Source organism: Triticum dicoccoides, chromosome 5B (assembly GCF_002162155.2).
Source record: "Triticum dicoccoides isolate Atlit2015 ecotype Zavitan chromosome 5B, WEW_v2.0, whole genome shotgun sequence".
Lineage (NCBI taxonomy): Eukaryota > Viridiplantae > Streptophyta > Magnoliopsida > Poales > Poaceae > Triticum > Triticum dicoccoides.
Genome location: NC_041389.1, coordinates 541,968,340 through 541,990,351, shown reverse-complemented (window position 1 = coordinate 541,990,351; position 22,012 = coordinate 541,968,340). Strand labels below are relative to the sequence as shown.

Sequence of the window (22,012 nt, the reverse complement as noted above, 5' to 3'; positions counted from 1 at the left end):
TGTTCATATTATGTTAGATTAATTAGATTTTTTTGTTAGATTAGATATGTGTAGTAATTATTTTGTTCATATTATGTTAGATTTTTTTCTGTTAATAGATTTTTTTGGTGATATTATTATTGAATATGTATGTTTGGTGATATTATTGTTAATAGATTTTTTTGGGTGATATTTAGATTGTGTAATTAATTTTGTTCATAGAATTTTAATAATTTTTTTGTTCATAGTATTTAGAAAAAGGAAAAAAATAAGAAGTAGTTTATATATAGTTGAACTAGCTAGTTGATTTAATAAACTAATTTATTTTACTATATATAGAAGTAGTTTGTTTTTAGTAAGTACTACTTATTTATTTATAGTAAGTGCTTGGTAGTTGAACTAGATAGTTGATTTAATTAATAAAACTACTTTTATTTAACTATATATAGAAGTATTTCCCGCGTCGACGTCGGCGATGCCTATCCCGCATCCTCGTCGTCGTCGACTCGGCGGTGGAGGCCTGCTTGATCAGGGCCATGTTCGGGACTGGGCTCCGCCGGGTTGGTATTGGGAGGTGCTACCTTCCGGGGGACGTAGGTTGGTGAGGAGGCAGCCTGTTGTTGACTCGATCCTTGTTTGGTGGCGGTCACGTGGGCCAGTGACGGTGGTGAGGCATCCGGACACCGCGGAGGTGGTACGTCACCGTGTCAGCGAGGAGGACGAGCACGTCCGTCGCTACATGGTTGCATTGGAGGGGAGGTTCGACAATATCTGGCAAGTTCTTCAGGGATCTCACTGGAGCTATGATCATGTGATGGTTCCTTATCTTTGAGTGTCCACCGCCCGCGTCGATACCCGTCGGGCGCTACGGTTCTAGTTGTATTAGTGATAATATTCGACGATGTACGGACACCAAGAGTTGATGTACTTTTGCTTTATAATTATTGAATGCATGCTAATTTGAATACTATACTTTATTTTATGATTTGGTTTTGCTTATTTTATGATTTGGTTTTGCTTATTGAATGCTCATATTGGATAAGTTCTCCTTCGTTCCCGTGTGCTAGACAATTTGGTATAATAATGCATTCGGGAATGAAAGAGGAGCTACGTACATCGATCATCGATAGTTAACCTGTGATTAATAATAATGATCTAGTTTAATATTTGAATTATGAACGTAGGCCGGAAATGTCGTACTCATCGGACGACAAAAACCGCCCGGGGGAGTGCGACTGGTGCCACGATGACCGAGGTATCTGCGACAGGTTCATTGAGCTGGACGAAGATCGGCGCTTCAGCATTAAGGTCGAGGAGACCTGCGATGTTCATACGGTACGCAACGACGACAATAATTTTTTTTGTAGTTAAGCACGACTTCAACTATTTTAACATGTATTTTTCATCTTTTCCAATTCGACTAGTTTATCCCATGCTTTGCAAGACGCTATGTCTTGGAGAGGATGGGTTTTGAAGACCATGAAAGTTTCGAAACCAAAAAAATTATCCTAAGTACCCATCATGGTGTGGATTTTCAAGTAAAACTGTACAATGCTCAGAGTGTAACTCATTTTGGTTACAAAAATTGGGATGCATTTTGCAAGATGTATGGTCTTGATGAGGGTATGGTTGTCACCATAGATCTTGGTGATCCTACAATCGAGCAAGAGAGACCTTCGATTTGGGTCCTTGTGAATACACCTCCAATTCTTCCCTCATGTGAGCTAAACATAGTTATTAAGTAATTTATATTGTTTATTTCAAAATATATAGTTGACAACTTATCTCCATTGACAGCTTATTTTCATTCTTCAAAGAATGTGCGGAAGATGGTAGACATAACGTACTACACCGAAGGCTCCGAATTAACTTATCAGGAGAAAAATCATCTGGTCGGATTTTGTACTGATCTTGAGAATTACAATATCTACAATCAAACTCCTCAACATTATGGTCAATACGTGCCACTAGTGCATGTGTTGAACTACGGTAACTACCATGGAGATACCCTGGTAAGATTATTTTTTACTATTACAATATCCGTGCATCTTTTTGCACACTTCTAAAACTAGTACATCATTGCTAACTACGAAATTATTACTATGTTTTTCAACAGATAATCCCGAATGATTATGTGCCTCATCTGATGTATACGCATGGTAGCCTTCATGTTTTGAACATACTACCAGGTCGTCCTACGAATCTCAACTGTCCATACCGAGTTTCTAAAAGAAGTGGAGACATAACAATCAAAGAATGGAAAAAATGTATGGACAGTCGTAAGGAGCTTCTTGGAAGCAATAAGCAGCGAAGGACAAGAATTGGAGACAGGTTGATCGCCGTTCTTCATAATGGAGAGTCAGAGTCTATATTGTTTTATGCTATTTTACCTTAAGGGTGTTTAGGTCCTGCCTGATACTGATGATCATGTGCTAAGAACAATTATGTAGGGTTGGGGGTTCGATGACTATGAGGATGATGATCGTATGACTTATTATTAATAATGAGTAGAACTTGTATGATGATGCATGATTAATTAGTAGGACTTGTTATTATATATATATGATGATGTATGATGCAAGCATGCATGAGCATGTTATATCTGCGGGCGCAATGAACATAGCAGCAACGTTGATAAACCAAGGACGAAGATATAAGAGAGGACACTTCTCTCTATCAGCTAGCTATAATAACAACCTAAAAATAACCCCTAAAGCAGCCACTTTTGTAAAAAAAAATTGACTTTTGGTCCCGGTTAGAGCCACCAACCGGGACCAAAGGCCCCCTGACTGGCCTCGGCGCACAGGGCCACGTGGAGGCACATTGGTCCCGGTTCGTGTTTGAACCGGGACTAATGGGTGGAGGCATTAGTAACGGCCCATTAGTCCCGGTTCATGAACCGGGACTAAAGGCCCTTACGAACCGGCTCTAATGGGTGGTTTTCTACTAGTGAATCCTATAAACCAAGAAGCCCTGTTTGTAAGGCTGGTCATAGTGGGAGTAACATAGGTAGTAACATAGATGCCACATAAGCAAAAATGTTGATGTGGCAAGTAGTTAATGAGGAGAGAGGCAAATAGAGTAACATAATATGTTACCATCACATAACGCTTTCCAATATAAAATAAGTCTACAAGACAATAAATGAACATGTGTATGTTACTACATATATGACACTTCCCACTATAAGGGTAGTAACATAGAGTAGTAACGTATGCATGTTACTACTCTAAATTACTCCCCACTATGACTAGCCTAAGATGTTTAGTAAGAATTATTACTCTGGCGATAGCCTCATTGGAAAACATCCCAAAACGATGAACGGCAAAGTCAAAAAAAAATCTCCGCGTTCGATAAACCGATAGTTAAAGAACCTTCATTAATATCGGTTGGCACCTCACCTACCCGTCATTAACACCCCACTCTCTTACTTCCTTGACGTCTCTTCCTCTTCTTCAAGTTTCGTTCCTTTCCCCCATCCCAACTTCAAAGTCCACAGAACACTCAATCGTCCGCCCAAGTTCTGCCTCCACCATGGCCTCTTCCTCTTCCCGCGTCCATGTCCAGAACCGCATCGCCGCCCTCCAAGCCGCCCGCGACGGCGACCTCCGCGCCCTCAAGGGTAACTGACTCTTCTCTCTCTCTCTCTCTCTCTGTGTGTGTGTGTGTGTGTGTGCTAATAATGTTCTCTTTGATAGAAATGGCGGAGCGGACGGACTTGCGGGGAGCCCAGGACGTGGAAGGTGCTAACGCGCTGCATCTGGCTGCAGACAAGGGTTCTCTCGAGTGCTGCAAGTTCTTGATAGAAGAAGTAGGGCTTGGTGTCAACTCAGTGACCACCACAGGTGCGTGCTCTGAGACTTGGTGCTATCGATGGATGTATCGCAGATTGGTAACATGTTTCTCTGTGCATGTCAGTACCGGACCTCATTTCATCTCTTTTCTTTTCTTACAGGCAAGACACCTTTGAGCTGCGCTCTATACGCCGGGAACGCCCAAGTTATGAAGTACCTTATCGATCATGGCGCTAACCCGAAAAAGGCCAATGCCCAAGGCTTGACGATGCTGCACATTGCAGCCGGGAGAGGTGATTTTGCCTCACTCTAGTCTTCAGTCTAAGATATTCAAGGAAGATCTTAATTGCCTGCAAAAAATCTACTTCGGATCTTAATTTGTTGCCCCACCACACCAGGGCTATGCGAGCCTTTAGAGCTGTTGCTGTCCCAAGGAATTCCTGTGGACATTATGCTCGTGGTTTATGTCGGGACGCCATTGCACGCGGCTGCTTCGAGGGGTCAGCATCAGGCTATGAAGATTCTGCTGGAGCATGGTGCTGATGTATGTTTCTGAAATCTGAACTCAGTATAACCGAATTGCATGCATATTTCTGAATCTTGCGGCAGAATTCTCTTGGTGGGCAGTTTCTTTATTATTATTATTAATAATAATAATTCTGCCATCTGATCAGATCTGACTTTTTTTTTCTGTTTTGGAAAAAAATCAGCCCAACATACTTATGGATGATAACGTATCACCACTCATGCTGGCATGCTGTGAGAAGTCTCTCAAATGCATGAGGCTACTGATTGAGGTCCAGTAACACATTCACCACACCTAACTTGAGTATTTCTTGTGCCTGTCCAAACTCTTGTGTTAGCTAGTATAGGATAATGCAAGCCACCAAAGCAGCCTTACTACTTTGGTAGTTTGGTTCATCTTACAGTCTCGTGCATATGATTTTTTGAACGCTCATGCATATGATTGCTGCTTCAACATTTTCTTACTTTCTGTTATGTATTTTCCAAAATAATAGGCTGGTGCTGATGTCAACGGTAACTCTTACCGCGGGCCGACTCCCCTAACATATGCAGTGGAATCTGGCTGGACAGATATTGTCAAGTTCTTGCTTGAGGCTGGGGCAGACCCTAATATTCCTGCCGAGGTTAGTTTGACTCTTATGTTTGTTTGCTTTTCTGTACTGGGTTTTTCAAGTTTTTAATTTAGGGTCTTGCTTGCATATCCCATGTGGTTGAGTGATTGTCTGAACCTAAGGCAGAGATAGACAGCAATGCTTTGGATAAATTAAATTCTCAATCTAAATTTCTAATACCTCTGTTCATAAATATAAGATGTTTTGGATATTTAATTTCTATATAGACTACATACGGACTGAAATGAGTGAACATACACACTAAAATGCACCTATCTATACATCCGAATCGGAAATATGTCACAACATCTTATAATAGTAAACGGAGGGAGTATATAATACGGCGGAAATTGCTTTTGGATCTCAGGCTCCATGGAGCCTGATTTTTGATAAATTCACACTTCAAAACTTCATGCCCAAAATAATGATTAATTTGAATTGTGCATATGTATTGATTTGCAGCTCTAGTGATATATAGGTATCTGTGCCATGGTTTGGCATAATGAAGTATCATAATACATGATTATTACCCTCTCGGTCTGTGTTTATTAGGCCTCATGCATCTTATTTTGGTCTAAAGTTTGACCACATATTTAACTACTCCCTCTCCCTCAATTTACAAGACATGCGCGTACCCTTAGGTCGTCAATTTGACCAACCTAATAGAAGTCATATACTCCCTCCGTTTCTAAATATTTGTCTTTCTAGACATTTCAAATGGACTACCACATACGGATGTATGTAGACATATTTTATAGTGTAGATTCACTCATTTTGCTCCGTATGTAGTCATTTGTTGAAATATCTAGAAAGACAAATATTTAGGAACGGAGGGAGTATTACAAAAAACACACCATTATAAACTTCAGATGTTTTATTTTCAAACGGTATAATTTTTGTGTTATATAGTTTATATTACGGCGATAAAATTGGCAACCTAGGTATACGTGCAGGACTTATAAACTGAAATGGAGGAAGTAATAAAATGTAAACTATATGCGACAAAAATTACACCGTCGGAAACCTCTTTCGAATACAAATCCACAATGTACTTTTTGTAACATATATACTTTGCATTTTGTTAGTCAAATAGATGGTCAATGTTTGACCCAAAATACGAGGTGGCTTAAAATACCTGGACGGAGGTAGTACTGATTAGAACTTAAGAGGGGACCTACTCTTGATGGTTTATCTCTATGCCAATGTAGGGTGATTTGTATTACTCCCTCCGTCTAGGTGAGTAGGTCACCTTACGAAATCCAGATTTTCCCAAAACCATAAGGCGTGTAACATTGAATTCTCCTCGATCCCCTCCCCTCCTGTTCACGAGCGCTCTCTTTCCTCCTTGTTTCCCTCCGCTGACTCGCTCTCCTCCCCGTGGAAACCCCTCCCCGCATGAGAACGACCAGTGCATGCGTTGCGGCTATGCGTTGATTAGGGAAGAGATTGATTCCGGTTTTGCATGCAATCATGTACGTGGGCCTGCATGGAGAGCTGAAAAGGCATGCGATTAAATGCTGATTTTGCTTCCCTTTGTCCCGGTGCTGTGATTGGAACTGTAGCTCGTCCTGTGCTCCTCAACGCCCAATCTAAAGCCACCTTGGTCGTGCTGCTACTCCTAAGGTGACTTACTCACCTAGACGGAGGGAGTACTTGATCTTGCTAACAAGAACATAAGTGGATGTAGTTTTACTATTGAATAGTTATTTTTATTCGTTTGACAATAACTAATACTGCCATTAGTTGGGATGTACGTAGGAATATCTCTTTTCATGTTCTTAATGTTTTCTGGTAAAAAAAACACCTCATTGTTATGATCCCGTTTCATTCATGCTGGATTATATTACATCTCCCTGTCCTTTTGTTGTAATACAGGGTGGGGATATTCCAATCAAATTAGCAGCAAAGTGTGGTCAAAGTGACCTTGTCAAAATTCTGTTTTCCAAGACAAAACAAGTTCCATCTCTGCCATATTGGACAGTTGATGGTATAATTAGAACGATGGAATCTCCACTTATCAGACGTCAGGTATATGTGTGCACAAATAACTAACAAATCTAGCATCGGCATGTAGATCTTTTCTAACTACATTGAAGTATAGCCTGTAGGTTTCTCTCTATTCAGAGCACAGCAATTACTTACATATGTTGTCAGTAATAGTTTATATGGATCTAAAAAGCGAACCCAGAAGTATGAATGCATACTCGAGAGCTTTCATTGTGTCATTGAATACTACCCCTTCATCCATGTATCCTCGTTCCTTTCTGCTTTCCACGACCATGTGTTTGTTCACTCCACAAACCTGCACTGAACAATAGTATATTGTATTTTTATTCGTTAATACTTGTCATCCTAAACAATAGTATATTGTATCTTTATTCAGTAATTCTTCCTATTAAAATATATAAACAATCCACATAGCTAAAACGGGCAAACAAGTTGGCATGAAAAATACTTACGTAGTATAGTTTTTGTTATTTCTCTTGACATATGCATATAAAAAGTAAAGCCTACAGAAGTGACATGTTTCTAGGAACAGTGTCTACACAATTTTTGATTGAAACAAACTGATACAAATAGCAACAATGAAGGTCATCCGAATGCTGGAAGAAGGTCCCTTCAAGTCAATATCACTATATTCTTCCTACTCATCTGGACATCTGTCCATATCTCCAGTGATTATACACTATAGAAGATCGAACCTGCAATAGCTAGACTAATAACCTGCCATGATTGAACAGCCACATGAACCACCCATCTCAAGGAGCGGGTCCCTAAGATCCCGTTAAAACTCAGGCCGCCAAACAAATGCTCCATATCACTAAACTACAAAAAAACAAGGAATACACAAGTCGTGAGAACCAATTGTCCATATGGAGGACCGATGCAGGGTGATGATGGCAGGAAACCTTATTCAGTATGAAATTGTCACCAACCACTAGGATTTATGCGGGCATGAAGAAAACATGGGCATAACATCCTCATTTGATATCTAAGCTATATGCCAGAGGTTGATCCGCAATTCCATGCCTCCCATGCCATATTAGATGTTGCAGCTAATACTGAGATTGAGATTGATTTTATAAGACATACAGAAGTTCAATTTTTTTACATAGGTAATTAACTATATTGGAAATCACATGCTGCATATTTTTATTCATTAATTGTTATTAGCGTAATATCTTGAAGATATAATCCTGCTAAATCAACCATAATCTTGAAATTCTCACATCTAACAATTATGTCGTAAAAGTATAGTACGATAAAAATGGAGATAAATTCGAAAATCTCCAAAATCAGTAGATCTTGGTAAGTGTGCCTCTTAAATACATAACGACCAGTAGATCAGAAAAGATAGTATATTCTAAAAGCATAAGGGCTACAATGGTTGCACAATCATATTATTTCTCATACCGCACAATCTGAATTTTCATAAAACTATATATTTATTTCTGGGTACCATTCAACAAATTTAAAATAATGCCCTCACAATTATGTGGGTCAACTTGGTAGTTTTATTTAATAGCGAGTATTAAGGGAAATTTTGGTTATGTTGGTTGGACAGCACTTCACCCGTGGAATTTGTAAATTTGAAGTGGAAACCAATAATCATGATTCTAAACTAAGGAATTCATGTCAAAGAGTTTTATATAGGCTTTCCAACTGCAATACTTATGCTTATTGAATTTGAAATTCGCTATGGCTGTGCTACTGTCTTCAGGATCCAGTTCCTGGAGAAGGAATAATAACTGCTTTGAAGTCACGAGGGAGGGCTGCATTTGCAAAGGAGGACTACCATGCCGCACTGTACTTCTTTGGACGGGTGAGTTTTGATACATCAGATGCACATCACAAAATGTGATGACTTAAGTTATTCTTGCATCCATACTACTATGTAAAGTAATAGAAGACGTTTTAGATCACTACTTTAGTGATCCAAAACATCTTATATTAGTTTACGGAGGAAGTACTAGTTATTAGAAATATGAATTGTTCATAGGTTAGTTGATTTTTATTTTTTAATATTTGGAGAAGGATGGCTGCCTCACATCAGATGTCAGGAAAAGTAATTACTCTGCATTCCATGTCATGACTAAAAGGTCACACTAAATATTTAATCTCGCCTTTGGTTAAATCAGGACTATTCTTATTTTTTTAGGGGGTAACAGCCCCGGCCTTCGCATCGATTGATGCACACAGCCCTCAATTAGTTATTGCAGCGTTTACAAGATCCAAACCTACCAAAAGAGAATAGAAAAAAGCCATCAGTAGATATGTTGAACTAATGAATGGATCCTGCGAAACTGATTTCATGCATGCCGGTCGTTAATGCAGGTGATTGAGATAGACCCATCTGATGCCACCATGTTTTCCAACCGGAGCGCTTGCTGGCTGCAGATGAGGGAATGGGAAAGAGCCTTGTCAGACGCCCAATACTGCAGAAAACTTCAGCCTGATTGGTGCAAGGGATGGTTCCGTGAGGGTACAGCTCTCACATTCATGGAGGTATGGCATTTCTAGCTTCAGAAACAGTCTGATTCAGTTTCACTTACCTGCATCACGCTATCAATCTCCTGTTGTATTTTTTTTTTGTGTGTACAGAATTACCAAGGAGCAGCTGATGCATTCCAGGAAGCACTGAAACGTGAACCTGAGAGCGACGAGATCAAGAGAGCTCTAGGGTAACGAAGATGCATTTTGCTAGTTTACCTACTTGTTATCCTATTGAATTAGTACATCGTCTAAGGAGGAAGATAAACATGTAAATCGGAGCTCTTTCTACTGAGCCTAAAAATCTGTGAAATTATTGTCACTCGCGCATTTCACTCGTGGATTGCAGGGAGGCCATGGAGTCCGCTGCTCGCTCTGGAGATAAGAAACCTTGAGCTGGCATATAAACTTGTGTTCGTAAAAGGGAATGCTGTCCGCCTATCATGTGACCCTCCTGTCCTACTGGGCCGCTTGTTTCGTTGTTTGCTACTAGACCCCTTGTTTGTGTTTTGGAATTTGCTGCACTTAATTTCAGTAATCTGGAATCTATTTTGGGCGACAAAACCCTTGAAATGTGCGACAGCTTGTGCGTAATATGCTATGCTATGGGTATCTAAAGTATGAATTCAATTCTGCTTCTGAAGAAGAATGCACCGAGAGAAGGATACGTGTTGCTTGCCTTCAATTATACGATCAGTGTGGAAAATCCATTGTTGTTGGTAACTACTACTAAGGACGAAAGCAGCGTGGGCTGTCAACCGCATAAATTAAGTAGGATCTTGTTGGTGTCCCATGTAGCCCGCTATGTGGCCGTGTTTATTCACACCTAAGTCACTCCTCTTGTGGTTGCGGGCTCAACTCGAGCATGTCAAACATCATCATATGCGGCTGACACGAGATATATGTTCGGTACATATTAGAGATAAGGCTAGGAGGTAGTTTGTATGAGATATTCTTGTAACCATCTCCTCCTTCTTCTCTCCCAAGATGTATCTTAGATTCTCTCTAATCTCTATCTCAAACCGCATGTAAAGCCATCTAGGGTTTTGGCTCCCTTGCTATATAATGTGGACACGTCGCCCTCGACTAGGGTAAGACGTTTACCGCTCGCACATGGTAATCAGAGCCCCTCTTCTTCAACTCATCTAGCCACCCGAACCACCTGTGTCGAAGCCACACCATGTCTTCCTCCTTTGGCGCTTCCTTCCAACCTAACCTCAATGGCCAGGTCACCGAGAAGCTATCCCGCGCGAACTACGTGCTATGGCGCACGCAGATCATACCCCAACTGCGTGGCGCCGGGGTCTTCGGCTACGTCGACGGCACCCATCCGGAGCCGGCAAAGCTCCTGGTCACCACCAAGGAAGGCAAGGAGACTTCAACGCCCAACCCTCTCCACCCAATCTGGGTCCGGGAGGACCAGCAGGTTCTTGGTTACCTGCTAAGCAACCTCACAAAGGAGGTGCTCCTCACGGTGACCACGGTCGCTGGCATGTACTCGTCGCAATCGGTGAGTTGCATAAACAACATCCGTACTTCTCTCATAAATGCGCAGAAGGGCAACCTCTCCGTCGCCTCCTACTTCGCCACCATGCGCGGCTATGCCGACGAGCTGGCCGTGGCGGGAAAGGCGATCCTCGATGATGAGCTTATCTCCTACATCATCCACGGGCTCGACGCCGACTACCGGCCGCTGATTTCTGCTCTGGATGATCGTGTCACTCCCGTCACCATCGACGAGCTCTTCGCCATGCTCTCAAACTTTGATCAGCGGATGGTGCACTTCCACGGCAACGGCGGCGGCGGCTTCAAGTCCTCTGCGAACTCGGCCTCTCGCGGTCGTGGTGGCTCCTCTCGGTGTGGCGGCTTCTCCCGTGGCAGGGGGAGGTCCAGTGGAGGAGGCAACGGCGACGGCTTCAACTCCCACAACGGCGGGCGTGCTCCTGCCAACAACAAAACTCGCCGCGGTGGCGGCAACCCTCGCGCACGTCCTGATGCCCCTCGGTGCCAGATATGTGGCAAGTTGGGGCACACAGCAAAAGATTGCTGGTACCGCTACGAAGAGGACGACGATTCCTCTCAAGATGACGACAAGGTGGCGGCGGCTGCAGATGGCTCCTACGGCATCGACACCAACTGGTACGTCGACAGCGGCGCCACCAGCCACATCACCAACGAGCTCGAGAAGGTGACCATGAAAGAGAAATACCACGGCAAGGACCAAATCCACATGGCTAGTGGTGAAGGTATGGAGATCCGTCACATTGGTCATTCAAGTTTTAGTACCCCTTCTTGTAGAATCCATCTTAGGAAAATTTTGCATGTTCCTAATGCCGACAAAAGTCTTCTATCTGTTCATAGAATTGCTCTTGACAATCATGTCTTCCTTGAATTTCACCCTTATTTCTTTTTGATCAAGGATCAGGCGACGAAGAACATTCTCTATCGAGGTAGATGCGTTCGTGGGCTCTACCCGTTGATTCCGGAGCTTAGGAGACTGAATAAACGGGCTTGTGGTGCTATCAAGCTTTCGTCCACACGGTGGCATGATCGTCTAGGACATGCTTCTTTTTCCCTAGTTGAAAAATTACTTAGAAAGAATAAGCTCCCGTTTGTTGGTGAGCGCAGTATTGAAACTATTTGTGATTCCTGTCAACGAGCTAAGAGTCATCAGCTACCCTATCCTATATCCACTAGTGTGTCTACCAAACCACTTCAATTAATTTTTTCAGATGTTTGGGGTCCTGCCCCAACTCAGTCGGTAGACATACGTATTATGTGAGCTTCATTGATGACTATAATAATTTTTCTTGGATTTATATGCTTAAGAAAAGATCCGATGTCTTTCAAGTTTTTAAAACTTTCAAGCACTCGTTGAACGCAAGTTTGACAGCAAAATACTTGCTGTCCAATCAGACTGGGGCGGAGAGTATGAGAAATTAAACTCTTTCTTTCAAACTCTCGGCATTTCTCACCATGTGTCATGTCCCCATGCTCACCAACAAAACAGTTCTGTTGAACGCAAGCACAAGCACATTGTTGAGGTCGGTTTAGCTCTCCTAGCTGGCGCCTCCATGCCTCTCAAATTCTGGGATGACGCTTTTCTCACTGCCGTTCACATCATTAACATGCTTCCTAGTCGTGTTATCAATAATGAAACTCCTGTAGAACGGCTAATCCACACCAAACCTGACTACACGTCTCTTCGTGTTTTTGGGTGTGCATGTTGGCCAAATCTTCGTTCGTATAATCAACACAAACTTATGTTTCGGTTAAAGCAGTGTGTGTTTCTTGGGTATAGCGCTCAACATAAAGGAGTAAAATGCCTTATTGTGTCCACGGGGTGAGTCTATATCTCCCGTGATGTTGTTTTTGACGAAACTAAGTTTTCTTTTGCTGATCTTCATCCCAACGCTGGTGCCTTACTTCACAAAGAAATTCTTCTCTTGCCATCTTCCCTCACCGGCCTTGATCATGGGGGAAATACTTGTGATGATTCAATGCTGACTAACCCTCCTAATGGTGCAAACGAGTTTTCTGGTGATGTTGCAGGAACAATCAGTGACAAAAATGATGAAGAAATTGGCCTCCAAGTGCCATATTTGCTGTGTCCGGAATTGTGGAACGGATCCTCATTGGGATCGCCGCTGGATCGGCTGCAGTCCAAAAGATCCGCGCCGGGATTAGCGCTGGCAGACACGCCAGATGCGCCAGCAGCAAAATCTGCCGCTCGTGTGGGTTCCCGCGGCTCCGCGCCTGCCACATGCCAGCCCTCGGGTGGCGGCAGCCTCGCAACAAATCCGCGCCAATCGCCCGATTCCATGCGGCAGCATCCTGGTAGCCTGGGCGGTGTGCGCTTCCCCGGCCGACCAACCGCACTGCTACAAGCGGCACCCCCAGGCACAGTCGACCAGCGCAGGATCCAGCGCTGACCCAACCAGCCAGGAGGGCGCAGGCTTTGGTGCAGATCCGCGTGTCCCCGCGCAATCATGGGCTCATGATGAGCCGGTCGGTGAGCCGGGATCTTCTGCGGCGGCTACAACCTCTCCATCACGTGCTGAAGCCACAGAGGATCCGATGCGAGTCCCTGGCGAATCCGCCTCGGGATCATCTGCACCAGGAACTCCTGTGCACGGCTCCGGATCTTCTACTCCGGCTGATTCTGCAGTGCAGTCTCGACGGCTCACACGACTGCAAAAAGGTGTAACTCAACCTCTCAATTATAAACACGTAAGCAAATATGGCCTAGTTTGCTCTACAAATGAACAAGCTGAACCGAGAACTTTGGATGAGGCATTCGGAGATGACAAATGGAGAAAAGCAATGATGGAAGAATATGTGGCACTAAGGAAAAATAAAACACGGCATTTTGTTCCCCCACGGCAAGGTAAAAATCTTGTAGATTGCAAGTGGGTGTTCGGAGTTAAAAGAAAATCTGATGGAACCGTTGATAGATACAAGGCTAGGCTTGTTGCAAAAGGGTTTAAACAGAGATATGGGATTGATTATGAGGATACATTTAGTCCAGTTATAAAAGTTGCTACTATTCGCCTTGTTCTGTCTATTGCTGTATCTAGGGGATGGAGTCTAAGATAGCTAGATGTACAGAATGCGTTCCTCCATGGTGTTCAGGAAGAAGAGGTGTATATGAAACAACCTCCTGGGTTTTAGGGCAAGACTCATCCCTCATTTGTGTGAAAACTTGATAAAGCACTCTATGGCTTTAAGCAAGCCCCAAGGGCGTGGTACTCACGTCTTAGTCACAAGATGCAATCACTTGTTTATTGATTCGTCTCCAACGTATCTACTTTTCCAAACACTTTTGCCCTTGTTTTGGACTCTAACTTGCATGATTTGAATGAAACTAACCCGGACTGACGCTGTTTTCAGCAGAACTGCCATGATGTTGTTTTATGTGTAGAAAACAAAAGTTCTCGGAATGACCTGATAATCCACGGAGGCAATTTTCGGAAAATATAAAAAATACTGGCGAAAGAATCAAGACTAGGGGGCCCACACCCTGTCCACGAGGGTGGGGGCGCGCCCACCCCCCTAGGCGCGCCCCCTGTCTCGTGGGCCCCCTGAGGCTCCGCCGACCTCAACTCCAACTCTACATAATCCGTCTTGTGGAGAAAAAAAATCAGAGAGGAAGTTTCCTCACGTTTTACGATACAGAGCCGCTGCCAAGACCTAATCTCTCTCGGGAGGGATGATCTGGAGTCAGTTCGGGGCTCCGAAGAGGGGGATTCGTCGCCGTCGTCATCATCAACCATCCTCCATCACCAATTTCATGATGCTCACCGCCGTGCGTGAGTAATTCCATCGTAGGCTTGCTGGACGGTGATGGGTTGGATGAGATTTACCATGTAATCAAGTTAGTTTTGTTAGGGTTTGATCCCTAGTATCCACTATGTTCTGAGATTGATGTTGCTATGACTTTGCTATGCTTAATGCTTGTCACTAGGGCCCGAGTGCCATGATTTCAGATCTGAACCTATTATGTTTTCATGAATATATGTGTGTTCTTGATCCTATCTTGCAAGTCTATAGTCCCCTATTATGTGTTATGATCCGACAACCCCGAAGTGACAATAATCGGGATACTTCTCAGTGATGACCATAGTTTGAGGAGTTCATGTGTTCACTATGTGCTAATGCTTTGTTCCGGTTCTCTACTAAAAGGAGGCCTTAATATCCCTTAGTTTCCGCTAGGACCCCACTGCCACGTGAGGGTAGGACAAAAGATGTCATGCAAGTTCTTTTCCATAAGCACGTATGACTATATTCGGAATACATGCCTACATTACATTGATGAATTGGAGCTAGTTCTGTGTCACCCTACGTTATAGCTATTACATGAGGAATCGCATCCGACATAATTATCCATCACTGATCCAATGGCTACGAGCCTTTCACATCTTGTGCTTCGCTTATTTACTTTTCCGTTGCTACTGTTACAATTACTACAAAGCTATTATCTTTACTTTTGCCACTGTTACCTTTATTATCATACTACTTTGCTACTAAATACTTTGCTGCAGATACTAATTTATCCAGGTGTGGTTGAATTGACAACTCAACTGCTAATACTCAATAATATTCTTTGGCTCCCCTTGTGTCGAATCAATAAATTTGGGTTGAATACTTTACCCTCGAAAGCTGTTGCGATCCCCTACACTTGTGGATTATCAAGACTAATTTCTGGCGCCGTTGTCGGGGAGCATAGCTCTATTCTTTGAGTCACTTGGGATTTATATCTATTGATCACTATGAGGAACTTGAAAGACGAAAGAACTAAGATTTTGCCCTCAACTACGAGGGGAGGTAAGGAACTGCCATCTAGCTCTACACTAGATTCTCCTTCTGTTATTAGTAAGCTTGCGACACCTAAACCTGCTACTGCTATGAATTGTGATATGTCTCATGTTATTGATGATGCTACTTCTTCTATGCATGATACTTATGATGAAACTACTTTTGTGCGTGATACTACTTTGCCATTAGGTGAATTTCTTGATGAACAACTTGCTAGGGTTAGAGAGAATTAAATTATTGAAGATGCTATTATTGATGATAGCGATGATGAAAGTTCTCCCCCTGATTATGAATTACCTGTTGTTCCTGAGGGTTATGTTATGGAAGAGGAAGCTGCTAGAGCTATCTTTGCTTCCAAAGATAGATATGATCTTAAGAAGTTATTAGCTAAATGGAAGCAGCAATCTCTTAATGCTAGAATGAAACCTGACCCTGCTTTTGCTACTTCACCTATCTGTGTTACTGATAAGGATTATGAATTCTCTGTTGATCCTGAAATAATTACTTTGGTTGAATCTGATCCTTTTTATGGCCTTGAATCTGAAACTGTTGTGGCACATCTTACCAAGTTGAATGACATAGCCAACCTGTTTACTAATGATGAGAAGTCTCGCTATTATTATATCCTTAAGGTATTTCCGTTCTCATTAAACGGTGATGCTAAGACTTGATTTAATTCTCTTGATCCTGGTTGTGTGCGTAGTCCCCAGGATATGATTTATTACTTCTCTGCTAATTATTTCCTTGCTCATAAGAAACAAGCTGCCTTGCGGGAAATATATAATTTTGTGCAAATCAAAGAAGAGAGTCTCCCACAAGCTTGGGGGAGGCTTCTCCGATTACTTAATGCTTTGCCTGATCATCCTCTTAAGAAAAATAAAATACTTGATATCTTTTATAATGGACTAACCGATGCTTCCAAGGACTACTTGGATAGTTATGTTGGTTGTGTTTTCAGGGAAAGAACAGTCGACGAAGCTGAATTACTATTGAATAATATGTTGACTAATGAAAATAATTGGACTCTTCCTGAGCCAATTCCTGAGGCAATTCCTGAACCAATTGAGCCAACTCCAGAGCCTATTCCTAAACCCACTCCGATGAACAGAGGTGTTCTATTTCTCTGTCCTGAACATATGCAAGAGGCAAAGAAATCAATGAAAAAAAAATGTATAAAAGCTGAAGATGTTAAGAATTTACCACCTATTGAAGAAATACATGGTCTTAATATACCACCTGTCGAGGAACCACATTGTCTTGATGACCCGACACATGTAGTAAAGGTAAATTCTCTCTATAGATATGATAAAGTTGAAATTCCTTCTACTAAATTTCATAGCCCATGCTTAGATGAATTTGATGACTTTATGGCTAGACAAGAAAGTTTTAATGCTTATGTTGGTAGAGAATTAAAGAATAATGCTTTCGAGATAGGACGCTTGAGTGATTATATGGCTAGAGTTAAAGGTGAACTTAAACTCATTTGCAAATATGCTTCTATGGTTGCTACTTAAGCTGAGCAAGTACTTAAAGCTCAAAATGATTTGCTCGATGAATTAAACAATAAACCTGACTTTGCTGTTAGAGTGGCTACTAGAACTGGTAGAATGACTCGGGAACCTTTGTATCATGAAGGCCACCCTAAGAGAATCGAGCAAGATTCTCAGAGAAATAACTTAAAGGCACCTAGTTCTTCCAAAAAGAAGAAAAAAGAAAAACGATAGGACTTTGCATGCTTTTAGTGAATCTGTTGTAGACACACCTGAGAATCCCAATGATACTTCTATTTCTGATGCTGAAACACAATCAGGTGATGAACATGAACCTAGTGATAATGTTAATGATAATGTTCATGTTGATGCTCAAACTAGCAAAAATAATGAAGTAGAGATTGAACCTGCTGTTGATCTTGATAACCCACAATCAAAGAATCAATGTTATGATAAGAGAGATTTTGTTGCTAGGAAGCACGGTAGAGAAAGAGAACATGTGTTCAAAAACCCATGCCCTTTCCTCCTAAACCATCCAAGACAAAGGATGATGAGGATTTTGAGCGCTTTGCTGAAATGATTAGACCTATCTTCCTACGTATGCGCTTAACTGATATGCTTAAATTAAATCCTTATGCTAAGTATATGAAGGATATCATTACAAATAAAAGAAAGATACCGGAAGCTGAAATTTCCACTATGCTTGCTAATTACACTTTTAAAGGTGGAATACCAAAGAAACTTGGAGATCCAGGGGTACCAACCATACCATGCTCTATTAAAAGAAATTATGTTAAAACTGCTTTATGTGATCTTGGAGCCGGTGTTAGTGTTATGCCTCTCTCTTTATATCGTAGACTTGAATTGAATAAGTTTACACCTACTGAAATATCTTTGCAAATGGCTGATAAATCAACTGCAATACCTGTCGGTATTTGTGAGGATGTGCCTGTCACTATCTTAACGGACTTTGTTATTCTTGATATTCCCGAGGACGATAGTATGTCGATTATCCTTGGTAGACCCTTTTTGAATACTGTAGGGGCTGTTATTGATTGCAACAAAGGCAATGGAACTTTTTATGTTAATGGTAATGAGCATACAATACACTTTCCGAGGAAACAATCTCAAGTTCATAGCATCAATTCTATTGGAAAAGTTCCAACTATCATTATTGGAGGTTTTGAATTTCCTCTTCCTACTGTCAAGAAAAAGTATTGATATTCTTATTGTTGGGGATGTTCATATCCCCGTTGAGGTAACTTAGTGTTATTCGAAATTTCTCCGGTTCCATGTTATTCAGAATGAGTTTGTTAACAAGACTTGATCAACCTTGTTAGTGGATTCATTTTGATGATCATGAGATGGATGAAACTAGAAGGCACAACCTTCTGTACCCTCTCTTTACTTTCTGTTATTTAGAATAAATAAAGAAAAAATAGTATTATCTGTCTGTTTTCTGAATTATCTGGGCAATAAAAAAATATCCCGAAAATAAAAGTGCTCCAAATGCCCTGCAAATTTAGTATGATTTTTATGGATTATTTGAGGATTTTAGGCACTGAAAACATTGCAGAGGGGGCAAGCACCAGGCCACAAGAGTGGAGGGCGCGACCACACCCCTTGGGCGCGCCCCCCTGTCTTGTGGGCCCTTGATGGCCCCCCTCCACTTATGCCAGCACCCACACACTCCATCTTCTTCCCAAAAAAATCCCCATCCAGCTCAAGCACGAGTTCTAGCTCATTTTGCTGCGATTTTCGATCTCCTTGCTCAAAGCTCCATTCACAAAACTGCTTTGGGAGATTGTTGCTTGGTATGTGACTCCTCCATTGGTCCAATTAGTTTTTGTTCTAGTGCTTTATTCATTGCAAATTTTTACTGCATAGGTGACCATGTTCTTGAGCTTGCATGTTAAATTTATGAGGTCCCAAGTAATTCTAATGCATGATATAGGCTCTAGGCACTTGTAGGAGTAGTTGCTATCAATCTTGCTTAGTTTTATTCACTTTTATTTTGAAGTTACTACAATTTCAGAAATTTTTAGAAAATGTTAAGGAGATTTTTCAGGGGCTCTTCTAGCCAAGGCTCCCAGGAAAAAACAAGCTAAAGAAAAGGAAAAGGCCAAGTATAATCTTCCTCGCATAGCGGAAGTATGACCATGTGAATGGCCATGCGATAATTTCTTGTGAGAAGCTGGAATTTATGAAGATTTTTATTCTTTGATCGAGAATGCAGGCCTGACCGATTTCCTCCATGACCGGATCGATCAGTATCTCTTACTCACCAATACTTTCGTGCAAAACTTTTATTATTATCCTAAGAAGTCACCGCCTTCAGTATCATTTCATTTATATGAGGAATTCAGGGAAATGTCTTTACGTAATTATTGTGCGGTATGTAGGATACCCTTTGAGGGAAAATTAGAGGAACCACATTGTAGGGATGTGGATGGCTTTGTTAACACTATCACTGTAGGGGATCCAAAGAACGGTTCCGATGCGAGAATCTGTAGCATACACTTTCCTGTTTTACGCTACTTTGCCATATTTGCTAGTAGATGCTTGATTAGTCGTGGAAATAGTGGAAACTTCAATGTTCCTGATATTATTATTCTTCACCATGCCTTGTTTGGAGATAATAGTTTTAGTATGAGTGTCGTTATTGCTAAACGGCTAAGCCTGAATCATACAAAAGGCCCCATCTTTGGAGGTATCTATGCTGCACGTCTTGCTAGACATTTTGAGATACCTATTAGGCACCATGAGAAAGAGGAGACAAAATTGCCTCCTTACATTTTAGATTACAAGAGCATGGTAGCGCACGAGTTCATTGTTGACAACAAAGATAAGATGCTCTTGTATAACCTGAGATTTAATAAGAAACACAATGAGACTATTATTTTGCCTGCACCTGTGTTGTTTGATTTGATTCCAGAAAATTTTCTTGTAACGCCGGAAGCAGTGTACGCTCATCGAGGCCAAGCATCCACTCCAGAACCTGAGCCTGAGCCGGAACCTGCACTGGACCCTTATCGAGCATCATCTTACCAGTGGGATCCGGAGGAGACTGCCAGCCAGTGGTATCCTGATTACACCCCTCAGTACACCGGGGAGAGTAGCCGCGGTCCTTGGCATTAGACCAATTTAGGCCAGAATTCTAAGCTTGGGGGAGTACGTATTTCTCACCGAATTTACATGCATGTTCACACACTATTTTAGTCGTCAGTGTTCATACTCTTTCATTGTATTATCCATGCTAGTTTAATTTTCCTTTTTCTAGTTTTCTTCTTGTGTGTTTGATAAACCTTAAGAAAAACCAAAAAAATTAGTTAGTTTAATTTCCATGCTTGTAGTAGAAATTAAAATGAAAACCCAAAAATATTTCTCGTTCTTCTTTTACTTGTTGGGAGCTTTCCCGTGTAAATAGTTTTATTTTCTTTTCTTTCCTTTGGGGGTCGAGAGTAGAAGACCATACTGAAAACATTTAGTGGCTCTCATATGCATGATTGTTTATTCAACTTAGAGCCCATATTACTTTGTCTTCTCTCTTGAGTTGAATGCTTGCAGATTCCAGCTTAGTCCAATGCACGTGTACTATTTTTATTATACACATCGTTCGGTCGTGCAAGTGAAAGGCAATAATGACGATTTATGATGGATTGGTTGAGATGAGAAAAGCTGATATGAACTCAACCTCTCTTGTTTTTGTAAATATGATGAGTTCATCGTTCCTGGTTTAGCTTATTATGAAGTAAACATATTTGCAATGATATTTAGAGATTATAGTTGCTTGTGCCATGCTTGATTAGCTATGAGTTATAATGGTTTACCTTGCGTGCCAACATGCTATTAGAATGATTATGATGTGGTATGATGGGATGGTATCCTCCTTTGAATGAATTGAGTGACTCAACTTGGCACATGTTCACGCATGTAGTTGAAACAAATCAACATAGCCTTCATGATATTTATGTTCATGGTGGATTATATCCTACTCATGCTTGTACTCGGTGTGAATTAATTTTAATGCATGTTTATGACTGTTGTCGCTCTCTCAGTTGGTCGCTTCCCAGTCTTTTGCTAGCCTTCACCTGTACTAAGCGGGAATACTGCTTGTGCATCCAAACTCCTTAAACCCCAAAGTTATTCCAATGAGTCCACCATACCTTCCTATATGCGGTATTTACCTGCCGTTCCAAGTAAATTTGTATGTGCCAAACTCCAAACCTTCAAATGAAATTCTGTTTTGTATGCTCGAGCAGCTCATGTTTCAACTAGGGCTGCCTATATCTTTCATGCTAGGTGGGTTATTCTCAAGAGGAGTGGACTCCGCTCCTCATTCACGAGAAAGGGCCGGTAACCGGGATGCCCAGTCCCATGATCCAAAAAGATCAAAGCAAATCAATATAATTAAACAAAACTCCCCCAGGGCTATTGTTAGTTGGAGGCACTCGTTGTTTCGAGCAAGCCATGGATTGATGCTTGTTGGTGGTGGGGGAGTATAAACTTTTACCATTCTATTTGGGAACTGCCTATAATGCATGTAGTATGGAAGATACATCCATCTCATAGTTGTTGCGTTGACAGTGAAAGTATGCCGCTCAAAATGTTATTCAATCTCTATTTTAAAATCGAGCTCTGGCACCTCTACAAATCCCTGATTCCCTCTACGAAGGGCCTATCTATTTACTTTTATGTTGACTCATCACCTTCTTATTAAAAAGCACCCGCTGGAGAGCACACTGTCATTTGCATTCATTACTATTGGTTTATATTGGGTATGACTTGACTAGATCTCTTTTACCAT

At 41.6% G+C, this 22,012-nt stretch overlaps 1 protein-coding gene across 1 annotated transcript; it reads left to right on the top strand.

Moving 5' to 3' along the window:
* The first annotated feature begins 3,513 nt into the window (after positions 1-3,513).
* On the top strand, positions 3,514-9,647 carry LOC119309992 (ankyrin-1-like). The gene is made up of 10 exons (XM_037585868.1): positions 3,514-3,601; positions 3,678-3,824; positions 3,935-4,066; positions 4,172-4,317; positions 4,484-4,570; positions 4,793-4,921; positions 6,785-6,937; positions 8,631-8,732; positions 9,245-9,415; positions 9,512-9,647. The coding sequence occupies exons 1-10, from the start codon at positions 3,514-3,516 to the stop codon at positions 9,593-9,595; spliced, it is 1,239 nt and encodes a 412-aa protein (XP_037441765.1). The 3' UTR covers positions 9,596-9,647.
* The last annotated feature ends 12,365 nt before the right edge of the window (positions 9,648-22,012 follow it).